Source organism: Gossypium hirsutum, chromosome D10, assembly GCF_007990345.1.
Source record: "Gossypium hirsutum isolate 1008001.06 chromosome D10, Gossypium_hirsutum_v2.1, whole genome shotgun sequence".
Classification (NCBI taxonomy): Eukaryota; Viridiplantae; Streptophyta; class Magnoliopsida; order Malvales; family Malvaceae; genus Gossypium; species Gossypium hirsutum.
The window spans coordinates 8,714,801-8,732,961 of NC_053446.1; the positions used below are offsets into that span (position 1 = coordinate 8,714,801).

At 31.9% G+C, this 18,161-nt stretch overlaps 3 protein-coding genes and 1 long non-coding RNA gene across 8 annotated transcripts; 1 reads left to right on the plus strand and 3 right to left on the minus strand.

Annotated features, from left to right (window-relative positions):
- On the plus strand, positions 1-936 carry LOC107915248 (uncharacterized; the record flags this gene model as incomplete). Its single annotated transcript, XM_016844409.2, has 1 exon — positions 1-936. A coding segment is annotated over one exon (585 nt), but the record flags the coding sequence as incomplete, so codon positions are not given.
- Positions 937-5,750: 4,814 nt separating this feature from the next.
- On the minus strand, positions 5,751-7,626 carry LOC107914263 (uncharacterized). The gene is made up of 2 exons (XM_016843127.2): positions 6,488-7,626; positions 5,751-6,404 (listed from the first exon to the last, which is right to left on the minus strand). The coding sequence occupies exons 1-2, from the start codon at positions 6,656-6,658 to the stop codon at positions 6,273-6,275; spliced, it is 303 nt and encodes a 100-aa protein (XP_016698616.1). The 5' UTR covers positions 6,659-7,626; the 3' UTR covers positions 5,751-6,272.
- A 228-nt stretch (positions 7,627-7,854) lies between these two features.
- Positions 7,855-9,160, minus strand: LOC121222370 (uncharacterized). Of its 2 annotated transcripts, none has more exons than XR_005919609.1 (2): positions 8,549-9,160; positions 7,855-8,206 (listed from the first exon to the last, which is right to left on the minus strand). It is a non-coding gene; the product is annotated as an uncharacterized lncRNA (long non-coding RNA). The 2 variants fall into 2 exon arrangements; XR_005919610.1 differs by having other exon boundaries at positions 7,855-8,375.
- Positions 9,161-13,196: 4,036 nt separating this feature from the next.
- Positions 13,197-15,636, minus strand: LOC107913913 (uncharacterized). Of its 4 annotated transcripts, XR_005919612.1 has the most exons (4): positions 15,130-15,636; positions 14,873-15,022; positions 13,505-13,642; positions 13,197-13,421 (listed from the first exon to the last, which is right to left on the minus strand). XR_005919612.1 is itself a non-coding variant. In XM_041103040.1 (3 exons), the coding sequence occupies exons 1-3, from the start codon at positions 15,532-15,534 to the stop codon at positions 13,598-13,600; spliced, it is 600 nt and encodes a 199-aa protein (XP_040958974.1). In that variant the 5' UTR covers positions 15,535-15,636; the 3' UTR covers positions 13,197-13,597. The 4 variants fall into 4 exon arrangements, 2 of the variants coding, with proteins under 2 accessions (XP_040958974.1, XP_016698070.2); XR_005919611.1 differs by having other exon boundaries at positions 13,505-15,022; XM_041103040.1 differs by having other exon boundaries at positions 13,197-13,642.
- Between the last annotated feature and the right edge of the window lie 2,525 nt (positions 15,637-18,161).

Sequence of the window (18,161 nt, forward strand, 5' to 3'; positions counted from 1 at the left end):
ATTAAGGGTGATTCACTAACTGATGGTTTGATTCAACAATTTGCAGCCAATCTACTAAAGAATGGAAACTTCGAAGAAGGTCCTTATATCTTCCCAATACTAACTTCCGAAGGACTTATAATTCCACCCGAAATAGAAGATGATCACAGTCCTTTACCAGGCTGGATAATTGAATCCCTGAAAGCCATTAAGTACATCGACAGTGAACATCTCTCGGTTCCACAGGGCAAATGGGCCATCGAACTCATAGCCGGAAAAGAAAGCGCGGTTGCACAGATCGTTAAGACGACAATTGGAAGAAACTACGTCCTCTCATTTGTTGTTGGCGATGCTAACAATGGATGCGAAGGTCCAATGATGGTCGAAGCATTCGCAGGCAAAAACATGGTGATGGTGTCGTATAACTCCAAGGGCAAAGGTGGATTCAAAGCGGCTAGACTTGCATTCAGGGCAGAGTCAACACGAACTCGGATCATGTTCTATAGCACAATTTACACCATAAAAAGTGATAATTCGGGTTCTCTTTGTGGGCCGGTGCTGGATGATGTGAAGCTGCTTAGTGTCCGAAAATTGCATGACCTGTAAATAAAAACTGTTTGGAAAATGTTACGCTACTCATCCATTTAGGGGGAACAAAAAACTGAAACTGGACATCTCTAGTTGCAGTTGTATTTATGTGATGTTATAGTTGGTGTTGTAACCGATTGAAAATACCAAACATAAAATGAAGCAATTTGGTGTCTTTACGAGAGAATAAATCTACTGTTTTGTAGTACAACTTTTCATAATTAACTAAATATATCTAAATTCGCGATGCATGAAGAAGATCATTTCACCGATTCACTAGAGAATATCGATCCTTCTTTTTTAGATGAAGCAATAGAAGCTTCGATGCATTCTATGCAAGATTTTTAGCTCAATATTCGATGCATTCAATTAATGATCATGTCTTCCATAGTTGATATTTATGTGGTAAAATAATTTATTAGTTACCAAAGTAATCAAACATGTCAAATAAATCATGCATGTGTACGTAAATATTTATATAATAATTAATGAAATGTTCAATTAAAAAAAATGCAGCATTTCAAAATTTTCCTTCTACGAATAGTGATAACTTTCATGTGTATATTTTGATTTTAGAAATTAATTTTATTTGGTTTTATTAAATTTATTGTTTTGATTTTGTTTAAAGTTTTGCCATTAGGTTTTTTTCACATGAATATAATATTTTTACTGCATAATAATTTTATTTTTAATCTTGTGTAATTGCCTTTATTTTTTATTGTTTTTTAGAATTTTAGCTAATTACGGATATTTTGATATTGTTTAGAATATTTTTGGCATTATCTTATATTTAGGTGATTTTGCTATAATTCGAGTCATTAAGTAGAGAATATTTAGGTTGATTAAGTGCTAAAACTCTAATAAAATGTCATAAAGCTCTAAGGAAAGGCGTGGTAGAGGTGCTAACCATTCCCTATGTACATTAAGCATCGATGAATTAATTGGGTTAAACCCCCAATTTTTGGCAGCTATGCACATTAAGCATCGATGGAATGACTCAAGTATCACTTAAATTTTATATTGTGATTGAATGTAATAGGTGAGTAAATGGTGTAGCGTCGTATAATTATGGAGAGCATCATGTGAAAATAAAACCATCATGCAGTAAGAATATTATATTCTCTTGAATATTATATTTTACCACATGATGAAGTTTTGAAAATTTAAGAGAGAACTTCTATCATTCAATCCCTATAGAGACAAAATCCTTTGTCATCTCAATTTTACTATCAGAGACTCTAAGAAAACCTAATTAAGACCACACTCATCTTAAGGTGGGCTTACTACTTAGATGTTTTTAGCAATTATTTACTTTGCACGATCATTGGTACAATAGAGCTGTGTCTTTCCCGATTCTCTTGCACTAGGAAAAGGTACATACCAACACAAGGTTGAGATCCCAACCCAAAGGAATAAAATGTAGCGGCATTGTAATGAGTAGCTTTGGCAATTCCATATGCCGAACACTCTAGTTAAAAAAGATGCACATATCCTCCCGATGGTTGAGGGTCAGGGTAAAATGCAACATGTGCGATAAGGTAATCTATATTAGCAAGCAAGACTAGCTTTTCCTAACCGAACATCTCTTACAGCTTTTGCCATCATGCCGCCTGATGGATTTTACAATCTTAAAGTTTCATTAATGATCACGGTGGTCTGTTTGCAGAGGAATATGTCAGATTATATTAAAGAATTTAATGTACTAAACACATAGTAGTATAAACTAGGATTTAAATAACTGCTGCAACACAATATTATAGTAATTAATTTGTGGTTTTTGACTTTCACCGCTATTAATATTTACTACTAATGATCATGATAGTATTTGTTACTAAAAAGCCTAAGACCACGATTTAAATGCCTGGCATACACTATATTGAAAGGTTTGAGTGACAGTTTACTTACAATTTTGAGTTTAGAAATGCCTTGAGAATTTGGATTTTGGTTACCAAATATCTCAATCACCTCTCTTCTTTCTTTCTCTTGCCAAAGGTGGACCATCCAGACAAGTAAGGAATCATGTATTCCTTTTGCAAGTTTTTCTGACTCTAGCATATCAGCAGGTTTCCATAACTTGCTGTGAAAGAAAACCAATGTCATCTGCATATATGGAAAAATAAACCCTACTCGACAACCTAAAATTTGCATCCAGAAACTAGTTCTGAAGATACTAGCAATGGGTGGGATTCATATGCATAGGCATTCCAAGTTGATGGGCATGTAATTGAGATCCCAATACATAATCCAGGCTAGAGGACAAATGTAGCTTGTGGCCCCATTGTTGATTCAGTTGCATTGAAGACCTTGTACAATCCAAAACGTACTCGAGGTATATAAACTCGATCACAATGACATTTTATGATTGAAATAGAACTTCATAATTCACTAACCTGTTGTTTGATTCAACAATTTGCAACCAATCTATACTAAATAATGGAAACTTCAAAGAAGGTCCTTATATCTCCCCAAGACCAACTTCTGAAGATGATCACAATCCTTTACCAGGCTAGATAATTAAATCCTTGACAGTGAACAATTTCTCGGTTCCAAAAGGCAAACGACCCATTGAACTCATAGCCAGAAAAGGAAGCTCGGTTGCAGAAATCAACAATCAGAAGAAACCATGTGCTCTCATTTATTGTTGGTGATGCCAACAATGGCTGCAAAGGTCCCCTGGTGGTCGATAAACTTGTAGGCAAAAAAACACTGTGAAGGTGTGGTATAACTCCAATGGCAACCAGCCGGAGACAACATATTTTACACTAAGAAAACTGATAACTCAAGTTCTCTGCTTTAATGTCCAAAAATCGAATCACATACGAAATAAAACTGTTTTGTTCCATTGCTTACGTAACAAATTAATGTGCTTTTTCCATTTATTAAGGTCCAATGTAACATTTTTCTTCATTAATTAATTATAAGTTCAACCTATGAGCAAAAACTCAGCATTAACATGTACTATTAACTTGCTTCAGTGAACAATTCCGCGTTTGTTTGGCAACTGAAATATTGGCAGCAAAAGCATCAATTCTTTTCTTCTATAAAGCATATTAATATTTCTAATCAATTCTTATCAGGAATAATAATATTTTAAATCAATTACTTGTAGATGGACCGAAAGAAATTCCTTTTCTCCCAAAGTAGAAAGTTGCTAGAAAAAAAACATCACAGTGAACATGAAAACATCAAAAGTTGATATAGACAAAACAGATGGTAGAGAACAATTGAGAAAGAAATTACTGTCGGGGCTGAAGTGATGGAAAATGTCTAACATTTCAATCTCACACTTGTGAACAAAAAGCTAACAATATTTACATGACAGAAGCTCAATAAACAATACTTCACTTGAAACAATTCCTGAAAATGCCTTATCATTCCCTCCACGACATTGGCATTCTTTGGAATCCTAAAAGAGTTATGAGATTGCCCTTGAAAAATAAAATTCAATTTGTTTTTCTATTAAAGAAATGATTGTGTTAAAATATTTGGATTCATGTTCCAGATTAAGACTTAAACAATGGCATTATGCAAAAAACCAATACCAAGAGGAGTATAGGTTTGAAATTTGACTTCAAAAGGAACAAGAATTGGGGCTACTCTACAGACCCGTCTCTGCCTCATGATCTGTAGTTTCATATGTGACAAGAAACATGGAGGTGTCTAAAGTGAAGGCCAGTTAACCATGATATATTACGAGTGCAAACAGGTGGAATAACCCATGCAAATAGCAAATACTAGCAAACAGAACTTACCAATTGGGATTTGGGAGGAATCTAACTAGTACCGAAAGGCATGAACTGAAGCTTATACTGCATGTAACAACAATAAATAGGAATCCAATATTCGAATTTCTAACACACATTATCCTAGTCAAACATCAATCAAAAAAAGTCTCTCAAAGCATCAAACACTGATCAAGATTAGGGAAACATGTTACCTGCATGATGGATTCTCATGAACTGTACATAATCAGGGAAAACCAACCCGTTAAACACAACAATGATCTTTTCTCAAACAGAATCCATAAAAAAAAGAAAAAAAAATAGTACATAATGCAAGAATTTTTCTTACAGAACTTTCATGGGCAGGTGATGATTTTCAAACTGGGAGTTGCTTGAAGGGGCTCAAAAATACCCATCTCGTAATATCAAGCAACCAACAATGATGTTAAAACACCATTTGATCATGGTATGGAAACATCAATTTCAACTAGTTCAACATCACCTTGTTTATACAATTAGAATGTAGCTTAAGGCAACAAATTAAACTTGTCTACTCAGACAGTTGATACAAGAAGTCTTTCTGCAGAGACAGTAGGGAAGGTTCAGAGCAATTTATCAATTATGCAGCCTAAAATGTTCCAATATTGGATATGGTCATCCAGAAATACCAAAATTTATGGCTATTACAACTTGAATACTTTTTAAGTGCAACAACCTTTCAATTTACATACTAAAACTGAAACGCATCTTTTAAGATTATCTAGATTTATCGGCATCTACATCAGATATAATGACCTATACCATTATTTCAAAAGAAAAATCAAAATTTGAAAAGATTTATAAAAATATTCATACCAAAAGTATGGTTTAAGGGACTCTTTAGGGAATAAACCATGGATGTTGCCAGGTTGTCAACTGCAAGAGGTGCCAAACTTAAACCCAATCATGGCTTTTGAAGCTATGTATTGATGCCTCCAATAGTGACAATGAGGTATTCAGAGAAAGCACCAAGACATTCCCCAACATAAATTCATATACTACTGAAATAAAGGAAAATACAATATTTATACTCACCATCAAAAGATGCAAAAGCATATCTAAAACTGCAGGTACATACAATTCCAAGTAGAATCCATAAACCATCCAACACATCATAATTTACAAGAGCCAAATTGGTGAACATGGATAAGATCAAAAATAGTTTTAGAGACGAGAACAGTACAAATTCAATATTCCAGAGCAACCAGGCTTTACAAGTTACTATTTTCTGAAACTTGGGTACTTATACAATGGAATTCTTTATAGAGTATCCCTCCCAGTAACAAAACTGTACTTCACTACTTATCATTTGAATGCTATTCGACTTGGAGGAAATAACCTTCTACTCTGTTGAGTTAATATTGAAAAGCCACCTAATAATACAACGCAACTACAAAATTGACATCGGAGGAAGAATATGAATAATAACATGACAGTATTGCATAACCCGAAAGAATTCTTTCATTTAATCTAGTGACAAAAGAAGGAAAGCCTATTATCATTATGTCTCAACTTTCTTAGCTCCCTTAAATGTTCATCATTCGAAATATTAAGAGTACAACGTAGATTTGTCACCTTTGCTTCTTCTTCCCATGTCAAAGGCCCAGACATATACAACGCCTCAAGAGCTTGCTGATAGACATGTAGTTCTGACCTGTGGAAATTCGTTCCCGATCCTCCACTACTGTAACCAAAACTTCCTTCTTTTCTACATCTCCTTTCACTATAAGAGTCGGCATCGCTACAATAATCCTCTAAGTTTTCATAACCTTTTGTTACATAACTACGAGACAAGTTAAGACCATTATTACCTAAACCACTAAAGCTACCAACAGATGATGCATAACTCACGATATCATCAGTTCTATTAAATGAAGAAGGCCTACATCTTTCACCCAGTACATTGTTTGGGGAAACAAATGCATCTACCTTTCTAGAAGTTGGTTAAGGAAGTCGAACTATTATCCTTTTACCACCAACAATACCTTTTTCAATTACCCTCTTCTTATGTCCACTAACATCCAAGTAGCCAAGCAACGATATTTTTCTCTTAGGCGATAAGGGCTTTGACGAACCCTGTTATCGAAAAGAAATGTTAGGGTAAGAACCAATAAAGCATAATAAATGAAAGAAATTAAGAAAAAGAAGAAAAAAAATACCTTTCCAACGAGGAACCACTTGCCATCTTCCCAAGATTGTCGAACACGCAATCGAGATCGATGTAATTCGAGTTCGCTATTCGATCCAAGAATCCTCACAAAAAAGTTGTTTCCTTCGGAAACCTTAACGATCACGGCCAGTTTCCAACATAGCTCGTCGAACACCTCCATGACGTCGCCAGGAACTCAATCATCGGTCTCGTTTATAGGAGAAGGGCAAGGCCTAATCGCTTTCCTAGGGACTCTCTCCACATTCGCCGCCTCTCCAGTGATCGAAAACCAACCGTACTTCACGCTATAAGTGTGGCCATTACCAGAGATGATCTCGGCACAATGCCATGCGTCTGTTGGAACCTCCTTCCTGGTTAATACCTCCACTTTGTTACCTTTCTTGAATCTCAAGATTGACAAATTTGATTAAAAAAAAAAAGAATCGCAGGGATTGTTGAAGGCAAATTTGTGAAAGAAATCAAAGAAAGAACCATTTTGGGAAAAAAAGAGTTAAAATGGAGACTATACAGGGGCTCTCGGATATCATTTCCTCCATGGCTTGCTCATTTAGCCTTTGCCTAGACTTGGGACTTAACGCTCCCACAATCATCGTATGTAACATCCCGCCCGATGTAGTCTAGGGTATTTGAGTACTGTTTATAGAGATAGGCTTATAGAATAAACTCTAACAAATAAAATGTTAAAGAACTCGCTAAGTGCTTGAGGACTATGAGTAGGCCCTCGGGTGAAGTCCATATTAAGGCGAGCCTGGTGGTTGGCGAAGCTCCTTTGCAGAGTACATATCAACCCAGTTAATAGACGATTAATGCTTATTTTTTCGTTTGGTTAGTTTTATTATTTTGGTTGAACTAGATAATTGACCTGGAGAAGGTTAGTTAGAATTGGACGAGATATCTAATATTGAGGGGACAAGAATTTAATAAGAGAGAGAAAATTATTAGTCACGGTTGTCGAAGGAGCGGTAGTGGGGAGAATGAACTTGCCCACTAAATTTTTCCCTCCTGCATGCCTGTATAAAGTCAGTATTGGCTTCTTAACCAAACTTTGTGCTTTCCTTGGCAAACTTTACTTTCTCTTTGAATTCTCTCTGCAACACCTGAGAAAGCTTCAGAACTAAGGATAGCTTGAAGGTTTTGGATTCGTTGTATTCAGTAAACTCCATTAACATTTGATACCGGATAAGTATCGACAAATCTTAAGCTATTATCATGGTTATTGAAGGGGCCTTAGGGTTTCATGCTCTAGGATTAATTTAGAAGGAAACTTCTAGGCTTTGGGTTTCTTGATTTAGTATCCTTGAAAACTTGAGAATATAAAATTATATTAAGAAATATGGTATTATTTTAGAAAGTAAGTAGTTTTCTTAAATATGTTTTTTTAAATATAAATAGTTAATTTACATATATTATTGTTGTAAGGCCCAATATTTGTCCGGTCCGCGTACAAATAAATATCAGATTAAATAACAGTCCAAATACATAGGCCCAACATGGCCCAACCCGTTTTAACCCAAACTAGCCCCAAATTACCAGCCCGATAGCCCAAAATAAAAAAAAATCAGCAGCAAGCAACCCTAGAAGACCCATGCGCCGCAGCCAAGCCCTCAGCGTGTGACGAGCCTTCGTACGCTCCGCGCCACATCACCCCAGCCACGCACGCCTCTGTACGGCCACCTCCGTACCGCCACGTCGGTCTCTATACCCGTACCTGCAGCAAACAACCAGCAACGACAAATAAAAACAGAAAACAAATAGCAAGGAAAAGAGAGAAAAGGGGGGTAGAAGAGATTTTGGATTTTATTTATTTATTTCTATTTTTCTTTTTGATTCGGTTATATAAGACCGATTCAACACTGTAAACGGGGCTCTCTTTTTTCCTGCAGATTGTATACAAAAAACCAAAAAAATATTATTCAGAGAGAAATCGAAAAAAAACAAAAATTCGAAAGGTGATTGCAGATTTTTCTTCTTTCTCATTTCTTTGTATTCTTTTTTATCTTATTTTTGTGTGCAAAAATAAAAGAAAAGGGGAGTTAAAGGAAGAACTTACCTGGCCGCCGGATCTCTGACCATCTCCGTTGCAATCGGAGTCTTGGCAGAGGTCGAGGGCGCAAGAACGGCGCAACATTTGGCGGACTGGTACCTAGGTTTGTTTAGGGGGAGGGCAAATGTTTAAGTTTTTTTTATTTTGTTTAAGGCTGAGGGCGGCTGATGCTTTAGGGTTTATTTTAGTTTATAAGCACCCTAAGAAACGGTGTCGTTTGAGGCCAGGACCGGTGGTCCCAAAACAGCGTCGTATTTGCTCAAACCCGTGTGGTGACCCGACCCGAGGGAAGGATCCGCGCGTTTCATATCATTGGTTTATTTGCGTGATGAGTCCCTATGTGTTCTATATAGTTTCAATTTGATTTTCTTCAATTTCTTTAATTTGTGCCGCATTTTTTATTCTGATTTCATTTTGGTCCAAGATCAAACGGTGGCGTTTTTGTTCTCTGGATTTGAATTCTTGAAGTTGTGCGCTTAATTGTTACTTTAGTCCTTAGTTTTTGAATTGATTGTAAATTTAGTCCTTTGAATGTTGTAATTTTAATGCGATTACTTTTTATTATTCTTTTTTTTAGTATTTCATTTAATTTTGTAAATGTTTATTGTTTTTATGACAACTAAACCTTTATTATTATTATTATTATTATTATTATTATTATTATTATTGTACTTTAAATTAAGTTTCAATTCAAATTTAGTTTTTAATAGCATAATTGTAAATTGGATTGGTATCTATTTTAAATTTATTTATAGTATATTTTAACATCCGTTTGACATTGTTTTTAAGTTTATTAATATAATTTTAAGATATATTATTATTTTTAATTATTATTTTTAATTTATCATACATTTTTTTTAAAAAAGGAAAAAATCTATTATATACTATTATTTTAAAATTTATTTTGTATTATATTTTGTTATATATCCATTATCACTTAGATTAATCATTTTTTTTGTAAATTCGTTATATCATATGCACATTCTTTAATATTTTTATTCTATAATATTTTTCTTTAATTTCACTCATTATATATTTTTTATTTGTATAAAAGTTTTTTTAAACGTAATATTATTATATATATGTACATAATTATTTTTAAAAAAATATATATACCTTCCTCCACATTTTGTATATTTCAACTTTTACATATTATTATATAGATCATTATTTATATTGAGTTTTCACCTTATGCGTACTACTTGTTAAATTAATAAATGTATATTACTTGTTTCAAATTTATCTTAAATATTATTATTCAATGTTATTATTTTAAGTTCATGTATAAATATCTTTAAAAAAGGAACTTTTGTACATAAGACTTATTAAGTATAATTCTTCCTTCTAGTATCCTGTTATATTTTTGGAAAATTGTTCATTGATTCATTTGAGGTTTAATTATTAATATTGATGTACGTATAATACGATTAAAACCATTGCTTGTATTTGCCTATTAATTGCTTGATTGCTTCTAGTTTAAGTTTAGATTGTTATTTATCTTCTACACTATATGTATTGTTATTCGATCATGTTCCAATCATAAGAGTTGTATTTTATTAAAGCATTACAATCATTTTATTTCGTAATTTCCAAAAAAGCTTGGTGTTCATAGCTCTCGAGAGAATTGTGCCCTAACTCACTGGGCTTCAATTTCTCTCGACGAATTTAGGTATCCAAGTGTTTATTTTATTTAAACCATACAATTTTAAAATAAAGCATTTAAGATTTCAAGGTGTTGGATCCTAACTTACTGGATATGACATTTTGTTATCTCGATTTTAAAATAAAGGTAATATTTGGTGTTTAGGAATTTTAAGAAAATTGAACCCTAACTTACTGGGTTTTGATTTCTCGATTGACCCAAATAACCAAATATCCTTCTCAAAATGTACGAATTTTTAAAATTTAAAAGGACGAATCTAACTTCGAAGATTGAATCGTTGCACTCTAACTCACTGAATGTGACGGTTTATTTCTTTAAAGTGGGTGGGTCTTATTTCCCAATTCGATTATTAAAATTTTCTTTTCAAAGGATCGTATTTTAAAATCTTTTCAAATTCTCGACACTAAGACATTAAACAATCGATTCGGTACCAATTTTGGGCGTTACGAGGGTGCTAACCCTTCCTCGTGCATAACCGACTCCCAAACCTATTTTTCTCAAAATTCGCAGACCAAAAATCATTTTAATGGTGAACCGGTCACACCTTAATAAAAGATTGGTGACAACTCTCAATTTTTATTTTTAAAAGTCGATCATCATTTTTTCAAATTTCAAAAAAGTGGTTTCGACAATTGTCATTATCTATGCTATATATTAATGAGTTGATTGAGTTGGTGTTACCCATTAATCGAACCTCAACTCAATTAAAAAACTATCAAAAGTCCATTTCTTTAATAAAGTATTAAATATTATTTTAAATGTACTTATATCTTTTTATATTTTGATAAATATAGAAAATATATATGCATAATAGGAATAATAGGATTTCAACCCAAGTAATCATGTTTTTCATTAACTCAACCTTACTCTTTTAGATAAAATCATATTTGGGTTTTATATCAATTTTCTATAAATTTGTTACATGAATATTTTCACTCACATTGCGGGTGTGCCATAATCTAGTTTTTTTTAATTGAGTTAATATCAATAAGACATCAATTCAATTAGAAATTTTATGGTTTAATGTATTATCCAGTACTTGAGTTTGACAAATCTTTCTAATTTAGTGCTTTTTTTAACCCAATGTTGTACATGCATTTAGCAGAAGTTATTTTATTACCCAAAAGTAACCATGTTATCATTTTAGTCTTTAATTCGATTTTTAGGATTGACTTTATGAAAGTTAATTACTAACATTTTTTAGGATTGAATTTTCATGATTTTGTCAATAGAATAAATTTAGCATTAATTTTGAATTTATTTTAATTTATTAAATACAACTTGATGGTTATGATTCTTTCAGTTTTAAGGTTGATTTGATGAAAATTAATTATAAGATTTTATCAAATCAATCTTAAAACTCAAATTAAATACTAAAAGTTAACATTCTTACATTCATGTGCTAAAATGTTTAACTTTTTCCAAATATAGATCTCGCATTGGATAAAAACTCAAGTATCATATTAAAAAAATGTCAAACCTGGATACCAAATAATGTATTAAGCCAAATTATCTAGATATTTAAGTTTTTTGCTGAGTTAGTGCCACGGGTCAATTGAACACCAACTCAACTATAAAATTATTAAAATATCCTTCACATACAAATTAATATATATTTTTAAGAGAGTGTTTTTATCTTTATCTATATCATAAATCAATAAAATTTTGATCATAATAATATTTAAACCCAAAACATTAAACATAATAAATATTTTATTTTACTATTGTAATAAAAAATATCAATTAATTTTTTTATCACCCGTATACTATATATTTATTATATAAAATTTTCACTAATTATGAGTATACTTTAAATTTGATATACAGTATACGAGTGATAAAAAGACTAACACACTTATTACATGAAAAGGATATAATGCATATAGATGTATATACACACATCATTTTTATATGATCGGCAGATTTCTAAAGACTACTTTTTTGGGAGTGATATAAAAATATTTAAAAAAAAAAAGGTTCTACTTTCATCAATTTTACACTTTTTCTTAATTTTTTATATGATCAACATTTTAACAATTAAATCCTTGAATTTATTAAAATATTTGTATTTATTATGTATGTAAATTTTTGAATCAATTCGATATTTCTATATTGATCTAAAATATTGTATACTGGTATATAATTAACGGTTGAAACTCTTTTTAACATAAAATGAATAGTTAAAATTTTTAATTTATTTTAAACTTGACATGCTTAATCTATATAAAAAGAGCATGAAATATGATAATTTATTAAATATTAAAGCATTTTTATTGTATTCAATATACAATATAATTAATGACTAAAAAATATATACAATATAGTTTTACTCCATATTATTAATACCAAGCAATATTATTTAATATAATAAATGAGTACCAATAAAAAGTTCCTATTCATTACTAAAACATCAATACAAGCTATAAAAACTTAATATATTATAAATTAAACTCTTCGCTATTCAATTTTTATTTTTTCTTTATATTTTTCTTAATAAAGAATAAATCATTCATAGATAAGGTATAGTTATAATATATTTGTAAATTTATATATATAATTAAGAATGATGATGATGATGCTGCATTTAATTGAGAACCACTAAAATTTCTAAGTTGCCCATGAACAAACACCATAACTTGGTACAAATGGACAAACAAGGAGATAATACGTCCCAACTATGACATCCAAGTCAACAAACATGCTCCACATGAAACACCAAACTATATCTCACCCTATCACAAACCAATCTCAATTTTAAAACACCTACAAAACACACAAATGCACTTCACACATCTGAAAAGGAATTTGGGTTTTAGATTACCATAAATTATAGTGGTAAATGAATTTGAAAATCAAATATTTGCGCATATTTAAGTCTTAATTAATTATTGTATAGTGGGTGCATTTCATTCTCAAAAATTAAAATAAGTGATGGTAGCATCTTCTAGTCAATACTCAAGCATTAAAGTTAGAAGCCTTTGCAAAAAAATATGAATCGATATATATACACACATTTATTTAATCATATTGGATATGCACAGTCTAGAGATACAAAACTTTCCACTATGGGATATAACTTTAATTCTCATGTACTCTATAGAAGGGATGAGGAGAAGGGGAGGGGGAATAAGACAGATATGTCTTTCCATAAGTGCACCTGCAACCTATCAATTTACATGCTAACTGTAGGGCAGCTTTTAAGATTATCTTGTTTTTCTGCAACAAGGAATACAATGACCTATACCAGCATTTCCATAGATAAATCAAAATTTTCAAATATTTTTAGAAATAATTCGTACCAAAAGCAGGGCTTAAGGGTTCCTTTAGGAATAAACCATGGATGTTGTCCCCTGATCAACAGCGAGAGTTGACATATTCAATCCATCATGGCTTTAGAAGCAAAGTATGGATGCCTCCAACATTGGCCATGAGATATTCTGAGAAAGCATCAAGATATTTCTCAACATTAATTCCATATGCTGCTGAAATAAGCAAGTATAACAATTGTACATCATCATGATATGATGTAGAACAGCTTCACGTACATAAACGGGGAATGTATGAAACACTAGCTAGAATCCATAAACCAGCCAGCACCACATCACAATTTCCAAGATCCCATCTAGGGAACTAGAAAAAGGTCAGGTAAAGACCATGAACAAGGTTGAAGTAATCATAGAGGGCAAAATTGCACACGTATGTACGCGCTGGGAAATACTGAAACAGGCTATTCATGTTACTATTTCTGGAACTTGAATTTGTATAAACTTAAATTTATTTTAGGGAAACTGTTTTAGCAACAACAAACGTAATTCACCTCTTTGTATTAAATGAAACTCAACAGTTTCACAAGGGATAATAGAACTTACTGTGCTGAAATATCCACCCAACAATATACAACATTTGCAAAAGGTAAAAAACAAAAATGAAAAGAATGCTTATATATATTACGCTAAATTAAAAACAAATGTTTGAAGGTTCAGTTGATTGTAGTAAAACATTAGGGGCTTGAATGATTACTTAGCTCAGGGGCCTTTTTTATACTTCAGCCAAAAAAGAATTACATAAAGAACAGAAGCTTCTATCGTGGAGATAGGAAAAGAAACTAATTACAAAATTGAAAATTTCAAGTATCCTTACAATATCTGCATTATTTGAGTAAAATATAACACTAGTGCATTACCAGATAGAAATGTGATTCACTAAACCTAGCAACAACTAATAAAAAACCTATTATCATCATGTCTCAACTTTCTTAGTTCCCTCAAATGCTCATCATTAGAAATATTAAGAGAACGACGTAGGTTGGTTACCTTTTCTTCTTTTTCCCAAGTCAAAGGTCCAGAAGCATGCAATGCCCACAGAGCTTTCTGATAGGCATGCAGCTCCGACCTATGGAAATCAGTTCCCAATTCCACACTAGGGGAAACAGAACTTCCATCTTCCCCACAACACCTTTCAGAATATGAGTCAGCATCACTACAATAATCCTCCAAGTTTTCACAACCGTTTGTTGCATAACTAGGAGACAAGTTAAGACCATTATTCCCTAAACCACTACAACTACCAACAGACGATGTGCAACTCAAGGTATCATCAATTCTACGAAATGAAGAAGGCATACATCTTTCACCCAGTATATTTTTGGGATAAACAAATGCATCTACCTTTTCAGAAGCAGGACAAGGAAGCCGAACTATTAGTCTTTGACCACCAAAACTACCTTTTTCAATCACCTTCATCTTCTTTCCACCAGCTTCCGGAAAACCAAGCGAAGATCTTTTCCTCTTCGGTGGTCCACTGGAATTTGACGAGCCCTGTTATGGATCATAACAATTAGGGTAAGAATCAACAACGTCCCAACAAAAAAGGTTAAAGAAATATATTAAAATTTATTACTAAAAGAAAGGTTCAGGAGATTTACCTTCCCGACAAGGAGCCAGTTGCCGTCTTCCCAAGATTGTCGAACACGCAATCGAGATTGATGTGCTTTGAGTTGGCTCTTCAATCCAAGAATCCTGACGGAAAACATGTTGTTTCCACCGAAAACTCTAACGATCACCGCTGGTTTCCAACACAACTCGTCGAACACCTCCACGACGTCGCCAGGAACCCAATCGTCGGTCCCATTTATAGGAGGAGGGCAAGGCCTAATCGCTTTCCTCGGGACTCTCTCGACCAACGCCGCCTTGCCAGTGATCGGAAACCAACCGTACTTGACGCAGTAAGTGTGGCCGTTGCCGGAGATAATCTCGGCACAGCGCCACGCGCCGGTTGGAACCTCCTTCATGGTTAATACCTCGACTTTGCTACCTTTCTTGAATCTCATGATTGGTGAATTTGATTTTTCAGTAAAAATTAAAAAAAATAAATTGTTGAATTGAATTTTTGAGGAAGAAAACACAAAGGAATTTTGGGAAAGGTCGTTGAAAATAGGTTTTTAAATTTATAATATTGGAAGTAGGGACCAGTTGGGATATCATAGTTGGATTAGGAAGGTTGATATGATCGGACGGTGATAAAACAATAATGATGGGGCGTAAGTAGGCCGTTAAAATTGGATGCTTCTGATTAAGTTAACGTTCCCAAATGGACTAACGGAGTCTTAATCTGTTATTTAGTAGGATTACACACGATTCAGATCGTGGCATTTTTTATGTTTTTTCTTATTTAAAAAAAACTGTACCCTCATTGATTAATGATAAATTTTTGTTTTAGTTACTTAGTTAAAAATAATTATAATTTGATCGTTAAATTATTCAAAAGTTTTTATTAAATTACAAGTTGTTAAAATTAATACTATATCACTTTATTTTTGTTCGCATTGTCTATATCAATCGAAAATTATTTTTCCCCTCCTCTTCCACAGTTAAGTTTTTTTTTATGAAATAGTTTTGGATATTGTGAATTTACTAACCAAATTCAAATAGGGTTTTCTTTCGATCTCTAACACTAACCGTCAGATCAACTTGGATCTAAGGTATATTTTCCTACTCGTTAATGAGTATTAATCAATTGTACCGAACGTTGAATTATCACTTAAAGCTTGCCAGCGAAACTTAAAAAAAAATTTAAAAACCTAATGATTTAAATAAAAACTTTAAAATAATTCAGTGACTTAAATGAAAACTTTTAAAAAATTCAATAACCAAATTATAATTTTTTAAATTAAGTAATTAAAACCAAATTTTACTCATAATTTAGTGACTAATAATGTAGTGTACCTTAAAAACGCACTGCAGCTAAATTTGTTTTTTTTTAATTATTATAAGTAATTTTAAATTTTTATAATGCGAAAATAGTGAATTTTTGTTTTATCAAAAATAAACTTAAAAATGCAAAACTTGAATTAGTATAAAAAAATAGAAAATCAAACTCAGTCAAAATATCAGAGATGATTAAAAAAATACTTAAACTCACTCGTTTGATAAAATCATTTAAATTTTTTAATTCATTAAAAATGAAAACTTTCGATATGTAAAAATTATTAAAATTATTTATTTTATTAAAAATTGAAATAAATTATTGCCTTTTAAAACCATTAGATACTCAAATAATCATATTTAACTTTTATTCAAACTTATCTCAAATAATATAAAATATTATATTAATAAATAATATTTAATATTTATTTTTAAATTTTAATTTATCAAGGTAATTAATATATAATTTTAAGTCAAAATTCTTGACCGAGTCATTCAAACTTTTTATATGAAGAAAAAGGGGTGAAAAGTATGACACAAGTCATGGAAAACAAAATATATTGTTAAACTATTAGCATTGGGTTTTTTTTCTATAATTGGTAAACAAAATATGTCGTCTTTTATAGGATTGTTGTGATACATGCATTTCACATTGGGTGATTGGGAATCCTCTATATTTGTGATTGGGAATCCTATAAGGATATGTTTTACCAAAGAAAAACAAAATTAGTATTATAAAATATTCATAAATTACTAGAATTATCATTAAAATATTTTGGTTAATCTATATCATTTGAGAAACTAGGTTGAAATTTTAAAAATTTATCGGTGTACGTTTTTTTTGGAGAGAGAAAGAAAAACGTATTTTGTAAGACGCGTTTTCACTTAGCTAAAAAATTTTATCTGTGTTTGAGATAGACATTGTTATTGTTTTAAGGAATGTTTGAATTTACGATAGTGCCATGAAGTTGAGTGACCTACAAATTTCATTAGCCATGTAAGTATGGAGCCATCACCCGGGAAGTTGGGTCACGTTGCAACTCAAAGTTCCAGTTAACGGTGATTATACAGTTTGGGGTTGAAGTGTAACTAGGACTTCAAGTTTACAAAGGTTATGCTGTCAAGGGATGGTGTAACAGCCCGGTTTAGACCCTAGTCGGACAGTGGTTTCGAGACCACAAATTCGAGTCAGAAAAATATTTTAATATTATTTTCCGTGCTTATAGTATGCGAATTAACATGTGTGAAATTTTCGTAATTTAATTTATCTATTTGAGTGCTTAATTTGGAAAAAATGGCTAAATCGCATAAAAAATAAAAGAGGCATTTTATATGTTAAAGGTGTTTATTTGCTATGGTTTGTTAAATAGGAGTCCTTATAATGTTATTATACCATTAGTATCTTGAGTGGACCATTATGGACATATATTAGTTTATTATTATGTTTTATAATTAAGGTTAAAATAGTAAATAATAGAATAACATATAATAAAAGTATATGAAAAACAAAATAAGCCATGCATAGTTCATCCATAGCCGAAACATCAAAAAGAAAAGAAGAAAGAAAAGAAACTTAGGTTTGGCACTTTGGAGTTCAAATTAGGTATGTGTTTTACTCGATTTTTGATAATTTTTACGTTTTTGAGATCGTTGCTTAGTATATTACCTAGCCCATGTGTTAATTTCTGGAGTTGTTGATGAATTTGAAAATTTCCATTGTTGATAATGTGATGAAATTGTTGTTTGATGATGA

What these genes read in the sequence shown, in the direction of transcription:
- LOC107914263 (XM_016843127.2), bottom strand. Translation starts at nt 6,658, where the DNA reads ATGGAGGTGTTCGACGAGCTATGTTGGAAACTGGCCGTGATCGTTAAG. An exon ending in AGTGGTTCCTCGTTGGAAAG is followed by an intron (nt 6,405 to 6,487) that starts GTATTTTTTTTC and finishes TTTCGATAACAG; the next exon opens with GGTTCGTCAAAGCCCTTATC.
- LOC107913913 (XM_016842581.2), bottom strand. Translation starts at nt 15,534, where the DNA reads ATGAGATTCAAGAAAGGTAGCAAAGTCGAGGTATTAACCATGAAGGAG. An exon ending in ACTGGCTCCTTGTCGGGAAG is followed by an intron (nt 15,023 to 15,129) that starts GTAAATCTCCTG and finishes GATCCATAACAG; the next exon opens with GGCTCGTCAAATTCCAGTGG.